At 37.5% G+C, this 16,604-nt stretch overlaps 1 protein-coding gene and 1 pseudogene across 1 annotated transcript in view; both read left to right on the forward strand.

The window, feature by feature from the left end:
* The window catches only part of RP1 (RP1 axonemal microtubule associated), a 341,437-nt gene that overhangs the window by 143,693 nt on the left and 181,140 nt on the right, over window positions 1-16,604 (forward strand). Inside the window, exons 15-16 of the mRNA XM_063669462.1 lie at window positions 13,472-13,575; window positions 15,497-15,673. Coding sequence (XP_063525532.1) covers window positions 13,472-13,575; window positions 15,497-15,673 — 281 coding nt within the window. The remainder of the gene's footprint in view (window positions 1-13,471; window positions 13,576-15,496; window positions 15,674-16,604) is intronic.
* Window positions 10,356-11,105, forward strand: LOC129042861 (ribosomal protein uL30-like; annotated as a pseudogene).

Here is a 16,604-nt window from a genome sequence, read left to right on the forward strand (position 1 = left end):
ATATTTCTAATATAAAAGTAATTAAACCCTTTCATGATAAAAACATTCAATGAACTAGGAATGGAAGGGAGTTTCTTCTACATGGTAAAGAGCATTTATGGAAAAACCCACAGCTAACATTATAATCAGTGGTTAAAGACTGAAAGCTTTCTGTGTTGGGACTCAGAAAACAATATCCTGAAATATGGTGCTTTGACATGCTGAACTAAAGAAGCAGCCTGAAGGTCTTTCTGACCCCCACCCCTCTAATCCTCTGTCTCTCCCAAAGCACAGAATGAAGCTATTCTCTGGTTTCGTTTTCTACCTAAAAACTGGACCCCAGGAGAGGAACAAAATTGCCTTCAATTCCTTCCCTGAAATTTCATCAATCAGAGAAAATTAAAACTCATATAACAGGAAGACACCCAAAATTTAACACCATTACAGCCCAGATGAAATTTGAACTTTATCCCAACTATTAATAGTATTTGTTCTCTGGTCCGATCTCATTCAGTTTCCAAAAAGAATCATTCATAAGATAATGTCTGCCTCCAGGTCCATTCATTTCCTCCACAGAATCATTTACTGCTACAGCCCCACCTAACCTTCCCCTATGGAGCATTTTTACCCCACTGCTTATTGGGTAGCGTGCACATTAGAATAAATTTGTTTTTTTCTCCTATTAATCTGCATTTCATCAGTTCATTTTCAGTGAACCTTCAGAGGGTGAAGGGGGAAGCTTTCCTTCTTTGCCATTTTACCCCTAAACGAAAATCAAGATGAGAATGTCTGTTTTTGCCACTTCTATTCAACATTTTACAGTTAGACAAGTAGAACAGTTAGGCAAGAAACAGAAATAAAAGGCATCCAAATAAAAAAAGAAGTAAAACTATGTTTATAGATGACATGATATAATATATAGAAGATCCTAAAGGATCCACACAAAAATATTAGACCTAATACATAAAGTCATAAAGATTGTAGGATACAAGATCAACACACAAAAATTATTTGTATTTTTATGCAGTAGCAATGAACAATCCAAAAGTGAATTTAGAACTATTTATAATAGCATCAAAATCTTAGGAATAAATTCAAGAAATGCAAGTCTTTGTATACTCAAAGCTATTAAACATTTTTGAAAGGAAGAAGACCTAAATAGATGGAGAGATAGCCCATGATTGTAAACTGGAAATCTTAAATTCCCCAGAGTAATCTACAGATTCACTGCAATCGCTATAATTTTTCCCCCTCGAGACGGAATCTCACTCTGTTGCCCAGGCTGGAGTGCAGTGGCACAATCTTTGCTCACTACAACTTCTTCCCAGGTTCAAGCAATTCTCTTGCCTCAGCCTTCCAAGTAGCTGGGACTATAGGCATGCACCACCGCACCCGGCCAATTTTTAAAATTTTTTTTTGTATTTTTAGTAGAGACAGGGTTTCAACATGTTGGCCAGGCTGGTCTCGAACTCCTGACCTCAGGTGATCCACCCACCTAGGCCTCCAGAACTGTTGGGATTACAGGCATGAGCCACCAAGCCTGGCCTGAAATTGCTATCAAAATCATAACACCCTTTTCTGCAGAAATGGAAAAGCTAATCATAAATTTCACATAGAATTTCAAGGTTCCTTGAACAGCCAAAACAATATTGAAGAAGAACAAAGTTGATAGACTCATATTTCCTCATTTTAACAAGGAAACAAGATGGCCCATCCACATGTAGGCAGTCTTGGCAACCTTAGGCTCCCCTTTGGTGACTGCCGCTTACCAGTGACAGGGAACATAACAGGAGGGCTCTCTGGGAGGGTGCCATCCCTTTAGGGATGCCAACCTAAAGGGAAGAAGAGGAGAAAAAATATAGAGTGTTTGTTTGGGCCAAGGTTGAGGATGGCATCTCAGGACATATTTCACACTTAAAGGTTGCCTTTGGAGAGTGGTCCAGAAAACAAAAGAGGCCTGATTACAAAAGTTGTTCCTCAGGTATTCTCGTAGGTTTACAGAAATAACATTGGTTAGTGATTGGTTGTACATTGTTGAACTATAGGGTGTATGATGTTTTATGGCCACTTGGTGTCAGTCTAGGGCCTGCATAGCAAGTGGCCTCAAGAGGTAATTACTTATCTCAAGGGGGAGTGAGATGTGACTGCTGTTATTTTATTTTATTTATTTATTATACTTTAAGTTCTAGGGTACATGTGCACAACGTGCAGGTTTGTTACATAGGTATACATGTGCTATGTTGGTTTGCTGCACCCATTAACTCGTCATTTACATTAGGTATTTCTCCTAATGCTATCCCTCCCCTGCCCCCCCACCCCACTGTGTCCGGAATTGGTTCCTTCTGGTGGGTTCTTGGTCTTGCTGACTTCAAGCATAAAGCCACAGACCCTCGCAGTGAGTGTTACAGCTCTTAAAGATGGTGTGTCTGGAGTTGTTTCTTCCTTCTGGCGGGTTCGTGGTCTCGCTGACTTCAGGAATGAAGCCGCAGACCCTCGTGATGAGTGTTACAGCTCATAAAGGTAGTGTGGACCCAAAGAATGAGCAGCAGCAAGATTTATTGTGAAGAGCGAAAGACCAAAGCTTCCACAGCATGGAAGGGGACCCGAGCGGGTTGCCGCTGCTGGCTGGGGTGGCCAGCTTTTATTCCCTTATTTGGCCCCTTCCACATCCTGCTGATTGGTCCATTTTACAGAGCACTGATTGGTCCATTTTCCAGAGTGCTGATTGGTCCATTTTGCTGATTGGTCCCTTTTACAGAGTGCTGATTGGTGCATTTACAATCCTTTAACTAGACATAGAGTGCTGATTGGTGCATTTACAATCCTTTAGCTAGACAAAAAAGTTCTCCAAGTCCCCACCCAACCCAGAAGCCCAGCTGGCTTCACCTGTCACCACGACAGGCCCCAGTGTGTGATGTTCCCCACCCTGTGTCCAAGTGTTCTCATTGTTCAATTCCCATTTATGAGTGAGAACATGAGGTGTTTGGTTTTCTGTACTTGTGATAGTTTGCTCAGAATGATGGTTTCCAGCTTCATCCATGTCCCTGCAAAGGACATGAATGCATCCTTTTTCATGGCTGCATAGTATTCCATGGTGTATATGTGCCACATTTTCTTAATCCAGTATATCACTGATAGACATTTGGGTTGGTTCCGAGACTTTGCTATTGTGAATAGTGCTACAATAAACATACGTGTGCATGTGTCTTTATAGTAGCATGATTTATAATCCTTTGGGTATATGCCCAGTAATGGGATGGCTGGGTTAAATTATATTTCTAGTTCTAGATCCTTGAGGGATCGCCACACTTTCTTCCACAATGGTTGGATTAATTTACATTTCCATCAACAATGTAAAAGCATTCCTATTTCTCAACATCCTCTCCAGCATCTGTTGTTTCCTGACTTTTTAACGATCGCCATTCTAACTGGTGTGAGATGATATCTCATTGTGGTTTTAATTTGTATTTCTCTGATGACCAGTGATGAGCATTTTTTCATGTGTCTGTTTACTGCATAAATGTCTTCTTTTGAGAAGTGTGTGTTCATATCCTTTGCCCACTTTTTGATGGGGTTTTTTTTTTTTCTTGTAAATTTGTTTAAGTTCTTTGTAGATTCTAGATATTAGCCCTTTGTGAGATGGATAGATTGCAAAAAATTTCTCCCATTCTGTAAGTTGCCTGTTCACTCTGATGATAGTTTCTTTTGCTGCACAGAAGCTCTTTAGTTTAATTAGATCCCATTTGTCTATTTTGGCTTTTGTTGCCATCACTTTTGGTGTTTTAGTCATGAAGTCCTTGCCCATGCCTATGTCCTGAATAGTATTTCCTAGGTTTTCTTCTAGGGTTTTTATGGTTTTAGGTCTAACATTTAAGTCTTTAATCCATCTTGAATTAATTTTTGCATAAGGTGTAAGGAAGGGATCCAGTTTCAGCTTTTTACATATGGCTAGCCAGTTTTCCCAGCACCATTGATTAAATAGGGAATCCTTTCCCCATTTCTTGTTTTTGTCAGGTTTGTCAAAGATCAGATGGTTGTAGATGTGTGGTATTATTTCTGAGGCCTCTGCTCTGTTCCTTTGGTCTATATATCTGTTTTGGTACCAGTACCATGCTGTTTTGGTTACTGTAGCCTTGTGGTATAGTTTGAAGTCAGGTAACATGATGCCTCCATCTTTGTTCTTTTGGCTTAGGATTGTCTCGGCAATGTGGGCTCTCTTTTGGTTCCATGTGAATTTGAAAGTAGTTTTTTCCAATTCTGTGAAGAAAGACATTGGTAACTTGGTGGGGATGGCATTGAATCTATAAAGTACCTTGGGCAGTATGGCCATTTTCATGATATTGATTCTTCCTATCCATAAGCATGGAATGTTCTTCCATTTGTTTGTGTCCTCTTTTATTTCATTGAGCAGTGGTTTGTAGTTCTTCTTTAAGAGGTCCTTGACATCCCTTGTAAGTTGGATTCCTAGGTATTTTATTCTCTTTGTAGCAGTTGTGAATGGGAGTTCACTCATGATTTGGCTGTCTCTTTGTCTGTTATTGGTGTATAGGAATGCTTGTGATTTTTGCACATTGATTTTGTATCCTGAGACTTGGCCGAAGTTGCTTATCAGCTTAAGGCAATTTTGGGCTGAGACGATGGGGTTTTCTAAATGTACAATCATGTCATCTGCAAACAGGAACAAATTGACTTCCTCTTTTCCTAACTGAATACCCTTTATTTCTTTTTCTTGCCTGATTGCCCTGGCCAGAACTTCCAACACTATGTTGAATAGGGCTGGTGAGAGAGGGCATCCCTGTCTTGTTACATTTTAAATGCCTCTCTGGGCCTGACAATTTAAAGGGACTAGCATTCCTCAGATGAAAAGTTATTTCCTTTCTCGGGGCCTAAGTTGGCATACCCAGCTCCTTCTTTCAAAGTCAATTACTAGGTTACAAAGGATGTTAAGACTCTTTATAAATATTGCCACATCAATATTTATTGATTCCAGAAGTTATACCAGTTTTCACTGTCATCAGTGTTGCATGAGTCTCAGACTCACTACACTCTTGCCATTAAAGTAGAAATAATAACAAATACATAAGCTTGTATATGTACTTGAAACAAATAAAAGCACACTTATTTAAATTTGTAAAGTAAGGCTAAGGTTTTTTTGCATAAAGCATAACTAGTTAATGGGGCTGTACACTCTACCCACTTTTGTTTGTGACATAGTTTTCTATTTACTTGGCATCCCCTTTCACTCTCAGTGGTGCCCTAATGACAGTCAGTTATACAGTCACCATATCTCTAATACATACTTTTTAAATTTCCAGTTCCAGTTTCAACTAAAGTGAAGTGACAATTTAAAGATAATTATTTCATAGGGGATATAGCTTCTTAAATCTTTTTTGTGCTTTCAAGACAAACTTCTAAATGTTAAAAATTACTGCTTCAGTAAATAATTTGTATGGTGTGTTGAAGAGGGTAATACCTTTTTTCCCTTTGCTTCAACTTAAAAAAAATGTTATTGTGCTGGTTGTTCTCTAATTCCCTTTGAATAGATAAAAATATAGCCAATTTCAATAACTGCCACCTGTGTAAATTTTCTTTGGTCTCCTTACCTATCTCCTTGGTGGTACTAATGGAATTCCAGTTCCTCTCTGAGGTCATTGCTAATAGTTAATCTACATAGTTTTAGGCCCTATTTCTAGTGAATATCTGGTGATGATTAGCTGCAGTTCTTGTCTCTGTCTGGTTCTCCGTACTTGGTTCTAATTAAGAATCTGAAAAATGGTTTATTAGTGTATAACACTAACTATACACTGGCCACTTTTTCTACTGCCCAGTTGTTACCACATCTTAACTATACTTCTCTGAAATCAAACCCCTCTATTTTCTGAGCAGAGTTTGAAAGATTTCCTTTGTTTTAGATTGGAAATGGATGTGCTCTAAATTGGGTATTGTCTGGTTCAACCCCCTTTACTGAGAACTTCAATCCCTAAATACAGAAAGAAACCTTGGGGAGAGGAGAAGTCAGGGGAGAAGAGAATTCTGGATGTCTTGGAAATACATGTACATATTAATAGTAGGGAAATGGCTGCTGATTTTTTTCTGGGATGTATACTGTAACTCTCTGACTTAAGTATATAGTACCAAGTGTAGCACCTTTACTGAGCTGCAGCAAATCAGGGCTATTTGTATCGAATTGCTGAATTTCTCAATTCAGAATCTTGCAAGAGATCTAACATTAGTTTCAAGCATTGTACTGCATGTGGTTGCAACAGGGAGTGTTTAATCTTATGTTTTACTCTAGAAGCTGTAAAACAAATTTTAAACATTTTCCCCCACCACTGCAACCATAATCATCTCATGTTAAAAGCAGTCTGCTAGCAACCCAAAGCTGTCAACTGCATTTGGTAATTTAAACCTTTACTTTTCCATGGCTACTCTTTGCCTACTACAAAAGGCTCTGGGAGAGAAGTTGCATGTCCAAAATCAGCTTCCTTTATTCCCTCCTAGGTTGAGAGATAGCCACAAATGGATTTGAAGTAGAGTAGAAACACTTTGGCAGCTAAGTGGAGGCCAGATTTGAGGCATATGGAGGAAGATTAGAAAAGGAAAGACCAGTCAGTAAGTTTTTGTAATATGTCAAGCAAAAGGTGATGAGGACTTGGAGTACTTAAGTGGGAATACTGATGGAGAAGAAAGAAAAATCTGAAGAATTTCTAGCAAGCAAAATTGGCAGGGCTTGGTGATATATTGGAAAAGGAATGTTAAGGGAAAAGGATTACTCTAAGGTTTCTGCTTTGGGTAATTGAGTTATTCATTGAGTCACTAACTGAAGTAAGAAATGTAGAAGGATTTAGAAGGATTAGATTTGGAAGCTAGTAATATGTGGAAAATTATGAGTTCTAGTTTGTGCATACTAAGTTTGAAGTGTTCATGAAACATCCAGTTGTTTACATGCAACAGTATATGAACCTGATGTTGAGCGAGAGACGAGTGGTGGAGATACAGGTTTAGAATTTCTCAATTTATAGATTATTAAAGCAGACTTCCCAGGGAGCGAGAAGAAGAGGCATGAGAACAGTAGTCGTTTAAAGATAGAACCCTAGGAACACCTTTGAGTGAAAAGCATGTAGGGGCCAAGGGAAAACTTCCCCTTTCCCCTGTGAAGATTCACTAAAAATCACTGATAAAATGCAGATTAATAGGGGGAAAAGCATACAAATATTTTGTATTAAAAGGCATGCAAGTGGCTGGGCACGGTGGCTCATGCCTGTAATCCCAGCACTTTGGGGGGCTGAGGCAGGTGGATCATGAGGTGAAGAGATCGAGACCATCCTGGCTAACACGGTGAAACCCCATCTCTACTAAAAATACAAAAAATTAGCCGGGAGTCATGGCGGGTGCCTGTAGTCCCAGCTACTCAGGAGGCTGAGGCAGGAGAATGGCGTGAACCCAGGAGGTGGAGCTTGCAGTGAGCTGAGATCGCGCCACTGCACTCCAGCCTGGGCAACAGAGCGAGACTCCATCTCAAAAAAAAAAAAAAAAAAGAAAAAGCATGCAAGTATTAATAGGGTAAAAAGCATGCAAGTTTTACCTAACACAAGGGCCTTCAGAATGAAGACCCACAGATACAGGGGAAGCTCTCCATTTTTAAAAATTATATTTAACAAAGTATGGACAGACATGTAGAAATAGGACTGGACAAAAAAGGTATAAACTAGTGCTAACAGACTGAGTGGGGAAACCCAGCAAGGCCTGTCTGTCTAGATTCTTCTTGGCCTCTCTGTGCCACATTCCTTCGTTCTGGGTGTGGGACAGGACCCTCTCTGGTTAGGGGTCTTATGACCTACAATCAAGGCAGGTCAGATCATTTCTTCATGGCCAGTTTTTCCATTGAAAGGGAGGGAGAATGTTAGATAAATATTTTTAGGTTTCATGACTGGCTTTGGGGAGATGGGGCTCTGGTTTCTGTGACCTGCCATGGAGAAGAGAGATTCTAGTTTCTGCGGCTAGCCTCCAGGGAGAATGAGGGGCCAGGTGAAGGTCAGAAAAAACTTGTGCTTCTGAGACCGCTTCTGAGGCCTTCATTTTGGGATGTCGTTTTTTGGGACCCTACAATAGAACAAAGAATGAGGTGGGAGACCAAGAAGGAAGTTAGTGAGGTGGGAGATTATGGAGTTTCAAATGGCATCCACAGTTTCAACCTAGTAACGAGGCAAAGTGCAATAAGGATTGAAATGCTTCTGTTGGATTTGGCCAATTCAAGTTTATTTTGGTGAATGTGACTAGATCCGATGGATGTTTGTATTAGCTGGGAACTTTAAGGTAATGTAGCCTTAACCCTTATTTTTAAAAATCAGAACACTTGAGAGATAAGAACTTTGATAATTTTTATCTAGGTCATAACTAAAAATATTCCTTGCACATAGGTGTTCAATAAATAATGGTTGAATGAGTGATTGAACTCTTTATTGGCAGAGCCAAAACTAGAAATCATACATCCAGATTCATGTTGTAGAGAAAGCTTTTTCTCTACTGTTTTAGGTTTGAATGGTTGGGAGCCTGAGAAATAACTGACAATCGACATGTATCAGGAGAAAATACAAGGTTTATTTACATGTGCACACCACAGGTAAGGTGGAAGTACTTAGTAATGAGTAACTTACTGAATAGTTAGAGGTAAAGGTTTATATACCAACTTCACAACAAAAAAGGGAGCATGTTTAGGACTTCAATGGGAAAGTATGGAATGTTCTATTGGACTTCCCATAATGTGGGGGTCAATGGCACCTGTATTTTCAGGAAGGCGGTGAGTACAGCTGTAGTTCCTGGAGTATCTGCCTAAGTGTAGATAATGTTTCTTTCTGTTGCTGCTGATTGCTCAGATGTTTTCAGCTTAATTTTAATACCTTCCTTCACATGGTGGTGCTCTCTCCCTTATTATTTTCCTCCAAACTATGCTCCATGGAATACCAGAGGTCCACCAAGGTATTTTAAAGTTCTTTAAAAATGGTGTATTTTTCCTCTATTGAAAAGTTTTAAATCCTGAAGATCTCATTTATCACACTGACTTGATTATAATTTTACTGGAAAATATTGTTTCTATATATTTTTTCATTAAAACTCACTAAATGAAGCTTCCAGATTCAAAGACATTCCGTATTGTGTTGCGATTCTTAAAATAGGGACCCTTAATTTTTTTTTCTCAGCAGAAATAACTCATTTATTCAACAAATATTTATAAAACACTTAACTGTTGATGAGATAGTCTTAGGCATGGGACTAACAGCAATGACAGTAAGATAAATAGCCATCTCTTTATAGAACTTGTAGTTAATATTCTTGATAAACTTTAAAATAAATAAATTTTTATAACAAAATATATAAATTTTTATTATTTTAATTATTGAGTTCTTACTGAAAAAGGTAAAATAATACCTTTATAGTTTTATGAATTTAGATTCTGGTATTTATGAAATCATTAGAACAATAAGAAAATTAAATTAAACCATGAAAATTATTCTTAGAACATTTTCAGGAACACCTTTAGTTTTCAGATTCTTTCATTGTTAGCTCATTAGTTTGCACAATTAATGAATCATCTGAACAAGTCATTTGAGAATTCTTGCCTTGATTTTATTGATGAGGAAATTGACATAGAGAAGCACAGTGCTTTGTCTAAGGTTATCTAATGAGTTATGTCAGACTCAAGGTCAGAATTCCTAGTTCTGGTTTCTTTCCTTATTTCAATAACACCCTGACCCCCAGGATTATCTGTATCAGAATTCCTAGTTCTTGTTTCTTTCCTTATTTCAATAACACACTAACCCCCAGGATTATCTGTAAGTGCTTGTCAACATGGTTTAATTTTATGACATCCTAATTCTTAAACATTAAGATGCATTTTATTATGTAGACAAAAATAAATTAGAAATTAATTAGACAGGAAGATTTCCATTTGGAGTGGTCTATTTAACTAATCTGTGTCTTTCATTTTTAGTAATATGACTTTAAATGAATATAAAATCATATAAATATATAGTAAAATCCTTTTAAAAATTGAAATTCTGTAGTTAACCTCCACATCAGACCTTATTCTTAACTAAAAGTGTTTGCCTGTGTGGCTAACTGGAATAGAATTATAAAGGTAGAATTAATTTATTGCATTTACCAATGCTAGATGAATATACACATATAATAAAGCAGGTAATTAAATAATTCCATGCTAAAAATTGGGATTTGGGACTGTAAATTACCCAATGACTACCATAATCCTCCTTCATTTGGTATATATTGACTAAGCTCAAAATTTTTAGTTAATACAAAATGGGCTGTGCGCACAATAGTAAGAAATGAAGGATTGGTTCATTTTAGAAAATCTAACTTTGTGCAACACTAGAAAGATGGCGGAGCAAGAGCAAAGAAAAAATCCTTTTTGTTCCAGAAAGTCTCCTGAAAAAGAGGAAAGCTTATCAAGCCCTCAAAGCCACCCAGGCAAAGCAGGCACTTTTGGCAAAGAAGGAGCAGAGGAAAGGAAAAGGGCTCAGGTTTAAGTGACTGGAATCATTCCTACATGATTCCTGGCAGCAGAAATGTTACAAAGTATGTATCAGATGACCAGAAGTGAAACCTCATGCCTTAGAATTGCCAGATAAACATTCCTTGGCCTTTGTTGTACGCATCAAAAGGATTGATGGCGTGATTTTACTGGTGCAGAGAACCACTTCAAGACTCCGCCTAAAGAAAATGTTTAGTGGTGTCTTAGTAGAAGTCATCCCCCAGAACCTAAAAATGCTGCATATAGTGGAACCTTATGTGACTGGGGATTTCCAAATCTGAAATGTGTCTGGGAACTCATTTTGAAACGTGGACAAACCAAGGTCAAGAATAAGATCATTCTTCTGACAGACAACACAGTGATTGAGGAGCACCTGGGGAAGTTTGGCATCATTTCCTTGGAAGACCTCATTCATGAAATTGCCTTCCCAGGGAAGCATTTCCAAGAGATCTCATTGTCCTTGCACCCTTTCCACCTCTCAGTGGCCCGTCATGCTACCAAAAATAGAGTGGGCTTCCTCAAGGAGATGGGCACACCTGGCTATCGGGGTGAACGCATCAATCAGCTCATCTGCTAGCTGAACTAGACCTAGGTGCCAAACAGCAGTACATTTTTATCAATGAAGTGGAAGCATGTGTTTTTGGTTTTTTTTTGAGAATTTTTATCAAGTATCTTCAGAGAAGATTATTTTGTGCGTTATCTTCAAAAACTGGAAAGGAAGCGTCAAAAAAAAAAAGACAGTACCTGGCCGGGCATGAAGGCTCATGCCTGTAATCCCAGAACTTCGGTAGGCTGAGGCGGGTGGATCACCTGAGGTCGAGAGTTTGAGACCAGCCTGACCAACATGGAGAAACCCCATCTCTACGAAAAACACAAAAATTAGTTGGGCATGGTGGCACATGCCTGTGATCCCAACTACTCGGGAGGCTGAAGCAGAAGAATCACTTGAACTTGGGAGGCGGATGTTGCAGTGAGCCAAGATTGTGCCATTGCACTCCAGGCTGGGCAACAAGAGCAAAACTCCATCTCAAAAAAAGAAAAGAATGGACAGTAGCTTATGTTCATGGCAAGCACTTCTCATCACAGTCCAGTTCCAAGGAAAAAATTCCAGCATTTTCTCAAGGCTACAGAAACCAAAACAGCATGGTACTGGTACCAAAACAGATATGTAGACCAATGGAACAGAACAGAGCCCTCAGAAATAACACCACACATCTACAACCAACTGATTTTTCACAAACTTGACAAAAACAAGCAATGGGGAGAGGATTCCCTATTTAATAAATGGTGCTGGGAAAACTGGCTAGCCATATGTAGAAAGCCGAAACTTGATCCCTTCCTTACACCTTATACAAAAATTAACTCAAGTTGGATTAAAGACTTAAACGTAAGACCTAAAACCATAAAAACCCTAGAAGAAAACCTAGGCAATACCATTCAGGACATAAGCATGGAAAAAGACTTCATGACTAAAACACCAAAAACAAGGGCAACAAAAGAAAAAACTGACAAATGGGATCTAATTCAGCTAAAGAGCTTCTGCACAGCAAAAGAAACTATCATCAGAGTGAACAGGCAAACTACAGAATGGGAGAAATTTTTTGCAATCTACCCATCTGACAAAGGGCTAATATCCAGAATCTACAAAGAACTTAAACAGATTTACAAGAAAAAAACGACCCCATCAAAAAATGGGCAAAGGATATGAACAGACACTTCTCAAAAGAAGACATTTATGCAGCCAACAAACTTATGAAAAAATGCTCATCATCACTGGTCATCAGAGAAATGCAAATCAAAACCACAATGAGATACCACCTCCAGCCAGTTAGAATGGTGATCATTAAAATGTCAGTAAACAACAGATACTGGAGAGGATGTGGAGAAATAGGAACACTTTTACACTGTTGGTGGGAGTGTAAATTAGTTCAACCATTGTGGAAGACAGTGTGGTGATTCCTCAAGGATCTAGAACTAGAAATACCATTTGACCCAGCAATCCCATTCCTGGGTATATATCCAAAGGATTATAGATTACTCTGCTATAAAGACACATGCACACGTATGTTTATTGCAGCACTGTTCACAATAGCAAAGTCTTGGAACCAACACAAATGTCCATCAATGATAGACTTGATAAAGAAAATGTGGCATGTATACACCATGGAATACTCTGCAGCCATAAAAAAGGATGAGTTCATGTCCTTTACAGGGATATGGATGAAACTGGAAACCATCATTCTCAGCAAAGTAACACAAGAAGAGAAAACCAAACACCACAGCATGTTCTCACTCATAAGTGGGAGTTGAACAATGAGAACACATGGACATAGGGAGAGGAACATCACACGTCAAGGCCTGCTGGGGGTTGGGGTCCTGGGGGAGGGATAGCATTAGGAGAAATACCTAATGTAAATGATGAGTTGATGGGTGCAGCAAACCAACATGGTACATGTATACCTATGTTAGAAACCTGCACGTTGTGCACATATACCCCAGAACTTAAAGTATAATAAAATAAAAGAAAGTTTAACTTTGTTATCATGAAATCATTTTGTAAATATTATATAATATACATTACATGTTATATATTTAATGTATTTAATATATTAGTATATTGTATTTGTATATAGATATAGCTGTGTATATATGTACATACTCAAATACATACAACACACAGACCAGGAAATGAAATAGGTCATGGATCAAGAAATCACCAGTTTTTAAAATCATTTTATTCATATACATATAGATGAGAAAAGTGCATACATTGTACTATGAATTTTCACAAACTGAACATACTATGGAGAGGCATTTTACCTTTGACTGAAAAGATTTAATTGAGAAGTTTAAAATATATTATTAAGAGATTTCAGTATATATTGAATAAAAAAAGTTTTAAAAGCAGAAATTGCTTTCTAATACTTTAAAAATGTTTTCCAGGTGTCTTTGATGTTATTTTCAACAAAAGAAATATATGCATTTTCCAAAGTCATGAGATGAGGCATCTTTCTCTTGCTCTTGACAATGGCATTGTCACTGGAATGGTGTGTAGTAAATTTTCTTTTTGCCACATATCAATAGTTTTATGTCTGTATATATTTTTTGTATAAGATACATTTATAAGATTACCATTTCCTTTTGGCTTGTACTAGCACTTTTTTCATTCTGTTTTGTTTCACTAATTGTTGAGATTGTGATGCATAAGTGGTTCTAAATTTCAGCAATTGGAATTTAGACAAGAAAAAGTAGACCAATTCTCTAATAACATTCAAAATTTTAATGAGCTTTCAAAAGGAGACTGACTTCTCAATGGCCCTTTTAGGGACCATATTGTTGGGGAAAAGCAATAATTTTTTATAATTATACCTTGTGTTGCTTAGTTTAGATTTGAAAAGCAGCATTTAATATAATGCCTGCATGTTATTTATTTTTAAAAAGAATACAATATAGGATAACTTTAATGCACTGTTTTAAGTGCTTAATGTGTATTACAATATTTCATTCTTAAATCTACTAGATGAGATAATCCATTATTATTTGTATTTAACAGAAGAGCAACATGAAAAATAAAAGGATTAAGTGAGTTGCACAGAGTCACAAGCTAGTAAGTGTGGAAGCAGGAATTTAATATAGGCAGTCTGACACTAACACTTATGCTACAGCTTCCTCATATAATGCTATACAATAATTGCTTTTTTTTTGAGGCAAGGTCTTGCTCTGTTACCCAGGCTAGAGGGCAGTTGGCATGATCAGAACTCACTGCAGCCTCGAATTCCTGGGCTCCAGCATTCTTCCTGCCTCAGCCTCCCAAAATACTGGCATTACAGGCTGATTTCAACTCATGGGATGTTATTTAGCTTTAGGGAAAATAATACTTATCGAAAAAAACCCACCTTGTGTAATTTGTATGCCTGAAATTCTGACTAAGTGATCAATCAGTCAGATTTTTCCATGAAGCCTTTTCCTCTCTGCTCTGGACTTGGTAAGGTACCCTACGCTGTAGTTCATAGCACATTCTGATCAGCATGGAGCCTGGTCATAGTAAATGCTTAAGAAATATGAATATGGATATGGAATCTACTCCATTGAATTAAGAGTTGAAGAAATATCTCATTACTATATTTTTCTAAAATCAAATTAAGGCTACCTTAAAGCCCTTATTCCACTAGGTTGCACTAGGTTGGTGGGAGATTTCATTTTAGTTACTATGGGACTCATCTTGTTTCACAGAAGATTTCACTTGGTATGGGTGGCCTCAGAATATCTGGTGACAGCTGTCATAGCTTTGAACCACACTGGTTACTGAGATGTACTCATCTGGTGTCAGATGGTTTCTTGCAGATCAATACCTCTGCCGCCTCCCTGCCATACTTGGGCAATGGAACTTTGCTGAAGTTGATAGACTTAGTGTTTTGGATCTAGCCATTCAAGAGGCACCAATGACTTTTCCTCTTCACGCCCTACTGCCTCCCTGGGAAACTAGAAGGAGATGGGGTGGGACCTAAAACGCTGTCCTGAACAATAGTCGTGTCTCAACGTTAGCATAACCTTCTCAATTTGTTTAGTTTTTGAAAGCAAAATTTAAGAATGAGATAAAATTTCTATCGATTTCAGTTTTTAGTGCCAAATACTCTTAACTTAGGAAGACACAAATGAGAAAATGAAAAAAAAAGATAAGATACATATTAGCATCTTATTAAATTATCCTGCCAATAAAGTTATTTTTCCAACATTCTTCCATGGATTCTGAGAATTCAAGAGAGGAAGTCATTGGATCAAGTCATTGGAATTAAGTCTAGGGAATAAAACCTATTGAATTTCAATAGGTTATAAAATCATGAGATTTTATAAATAGTACAAAGTTTCCATAAAATGAAGTAGACACCTGTATATGTATATAATGTGATTACATTAAATTTTTTTTTCTCTTGCTAATTTAGAGGGTTTTTTTGTTTTTCCTTTTAGGTTAGTGGTGAAGCCACCACTGAGCTGCGAGTGCTTTATCAGCCTAACCGCTGTGCACTTCTTGAGTCGGCACTGGTTCCTGGTCACACAGTTGTTTTTGATCGTCATGGCAAAATAGCTGATGCATCATCAGCAGGCTATGCAAACCTTTCAAAAGAATTTGTGATTTTTGTCAAGGTAAAATGGGGAAAGTTATTAAAGTTTATATTGCTAAATCCCAACTTTCTTTTGCCCTATTGAGGAAAAGTCTTAAAATTGAGTCATAATGCAGTAATCAAATCACTTCCCACTAGGTGGCATTGGTGCCTATTTCCATTCTGTTTGCCAGACTCTGAAAGGCAATAGAGATGACAGCTTTAGTAGCAATGACACTCTGAGGGGATTAATATCCTGTATGTAATTGAAGTTGGAGATTAAACTATGGATGTGGGAATTCTTAATAAAAAGTTAGAGAACCCTGCATTTGGGAGTCAAATGTATATATTGAACTTTTCTAACAATTAGAATTCATACTCTTTGAGTGTTGTATACATTTGATACTTTCATAATGCTTATTCTTTTTTCTTTATGTGTTTGTGAATCTATCTTAAAATGATATTATATAAATATAATAGCAATTATTTGTGAGATTTCCCATTTTGTTCCAGGCATTTATTGAGAATTTCACCACACGATGAGACTAAATTTAATCATCGCAAAAACACTGACAAATACTATCTGTATTTGAAAGGCAAAGGAAAAGATTTTCAGTGAAAATAATTATCTTAACTAGTATAGCATAGTTATGAAATCAGTATTCAGCTAAAGTCTACTTATATTTAAAACCTCAAAGATATTGTAGGTTCGTTTCTAGACCATTGCAATAAAGCAGATTTCTCAATAGAGCTAGTCACACAAATTCCTGAGTTTTCCAGTGCCTGTAAAAGTTATGTTTACTACACTGTAGTCTATTAAGTGTACAACAGCATTATGTCTAAAAAATGTACATACCTTAATTTAAAAATATTTTAGTGCTAAAAAATGTTAACGATCATCTGAGCCTTCAGCAAGTTGTAATCTTTTTGCTGTAGCGGGGGTCTTGCCTTGATGCTGACAGCTGCTGATGAAT

Source organism: Pongo pygmaeus, chromosome 7 (genome assembly GCF_028885625.2).
Source record: "Pongo pygmaeus isolate AG05252 chromosome 7, NHGRI_mPonPyg2-v2.0_pri, whole genome shotgun sequence".
Classification (NCBI taxonomy): Eukaryota; Metazoa; Chordata; class Mammalia; order Primates; family Hominidae; genus Pongo; species Pongo pygmaeus.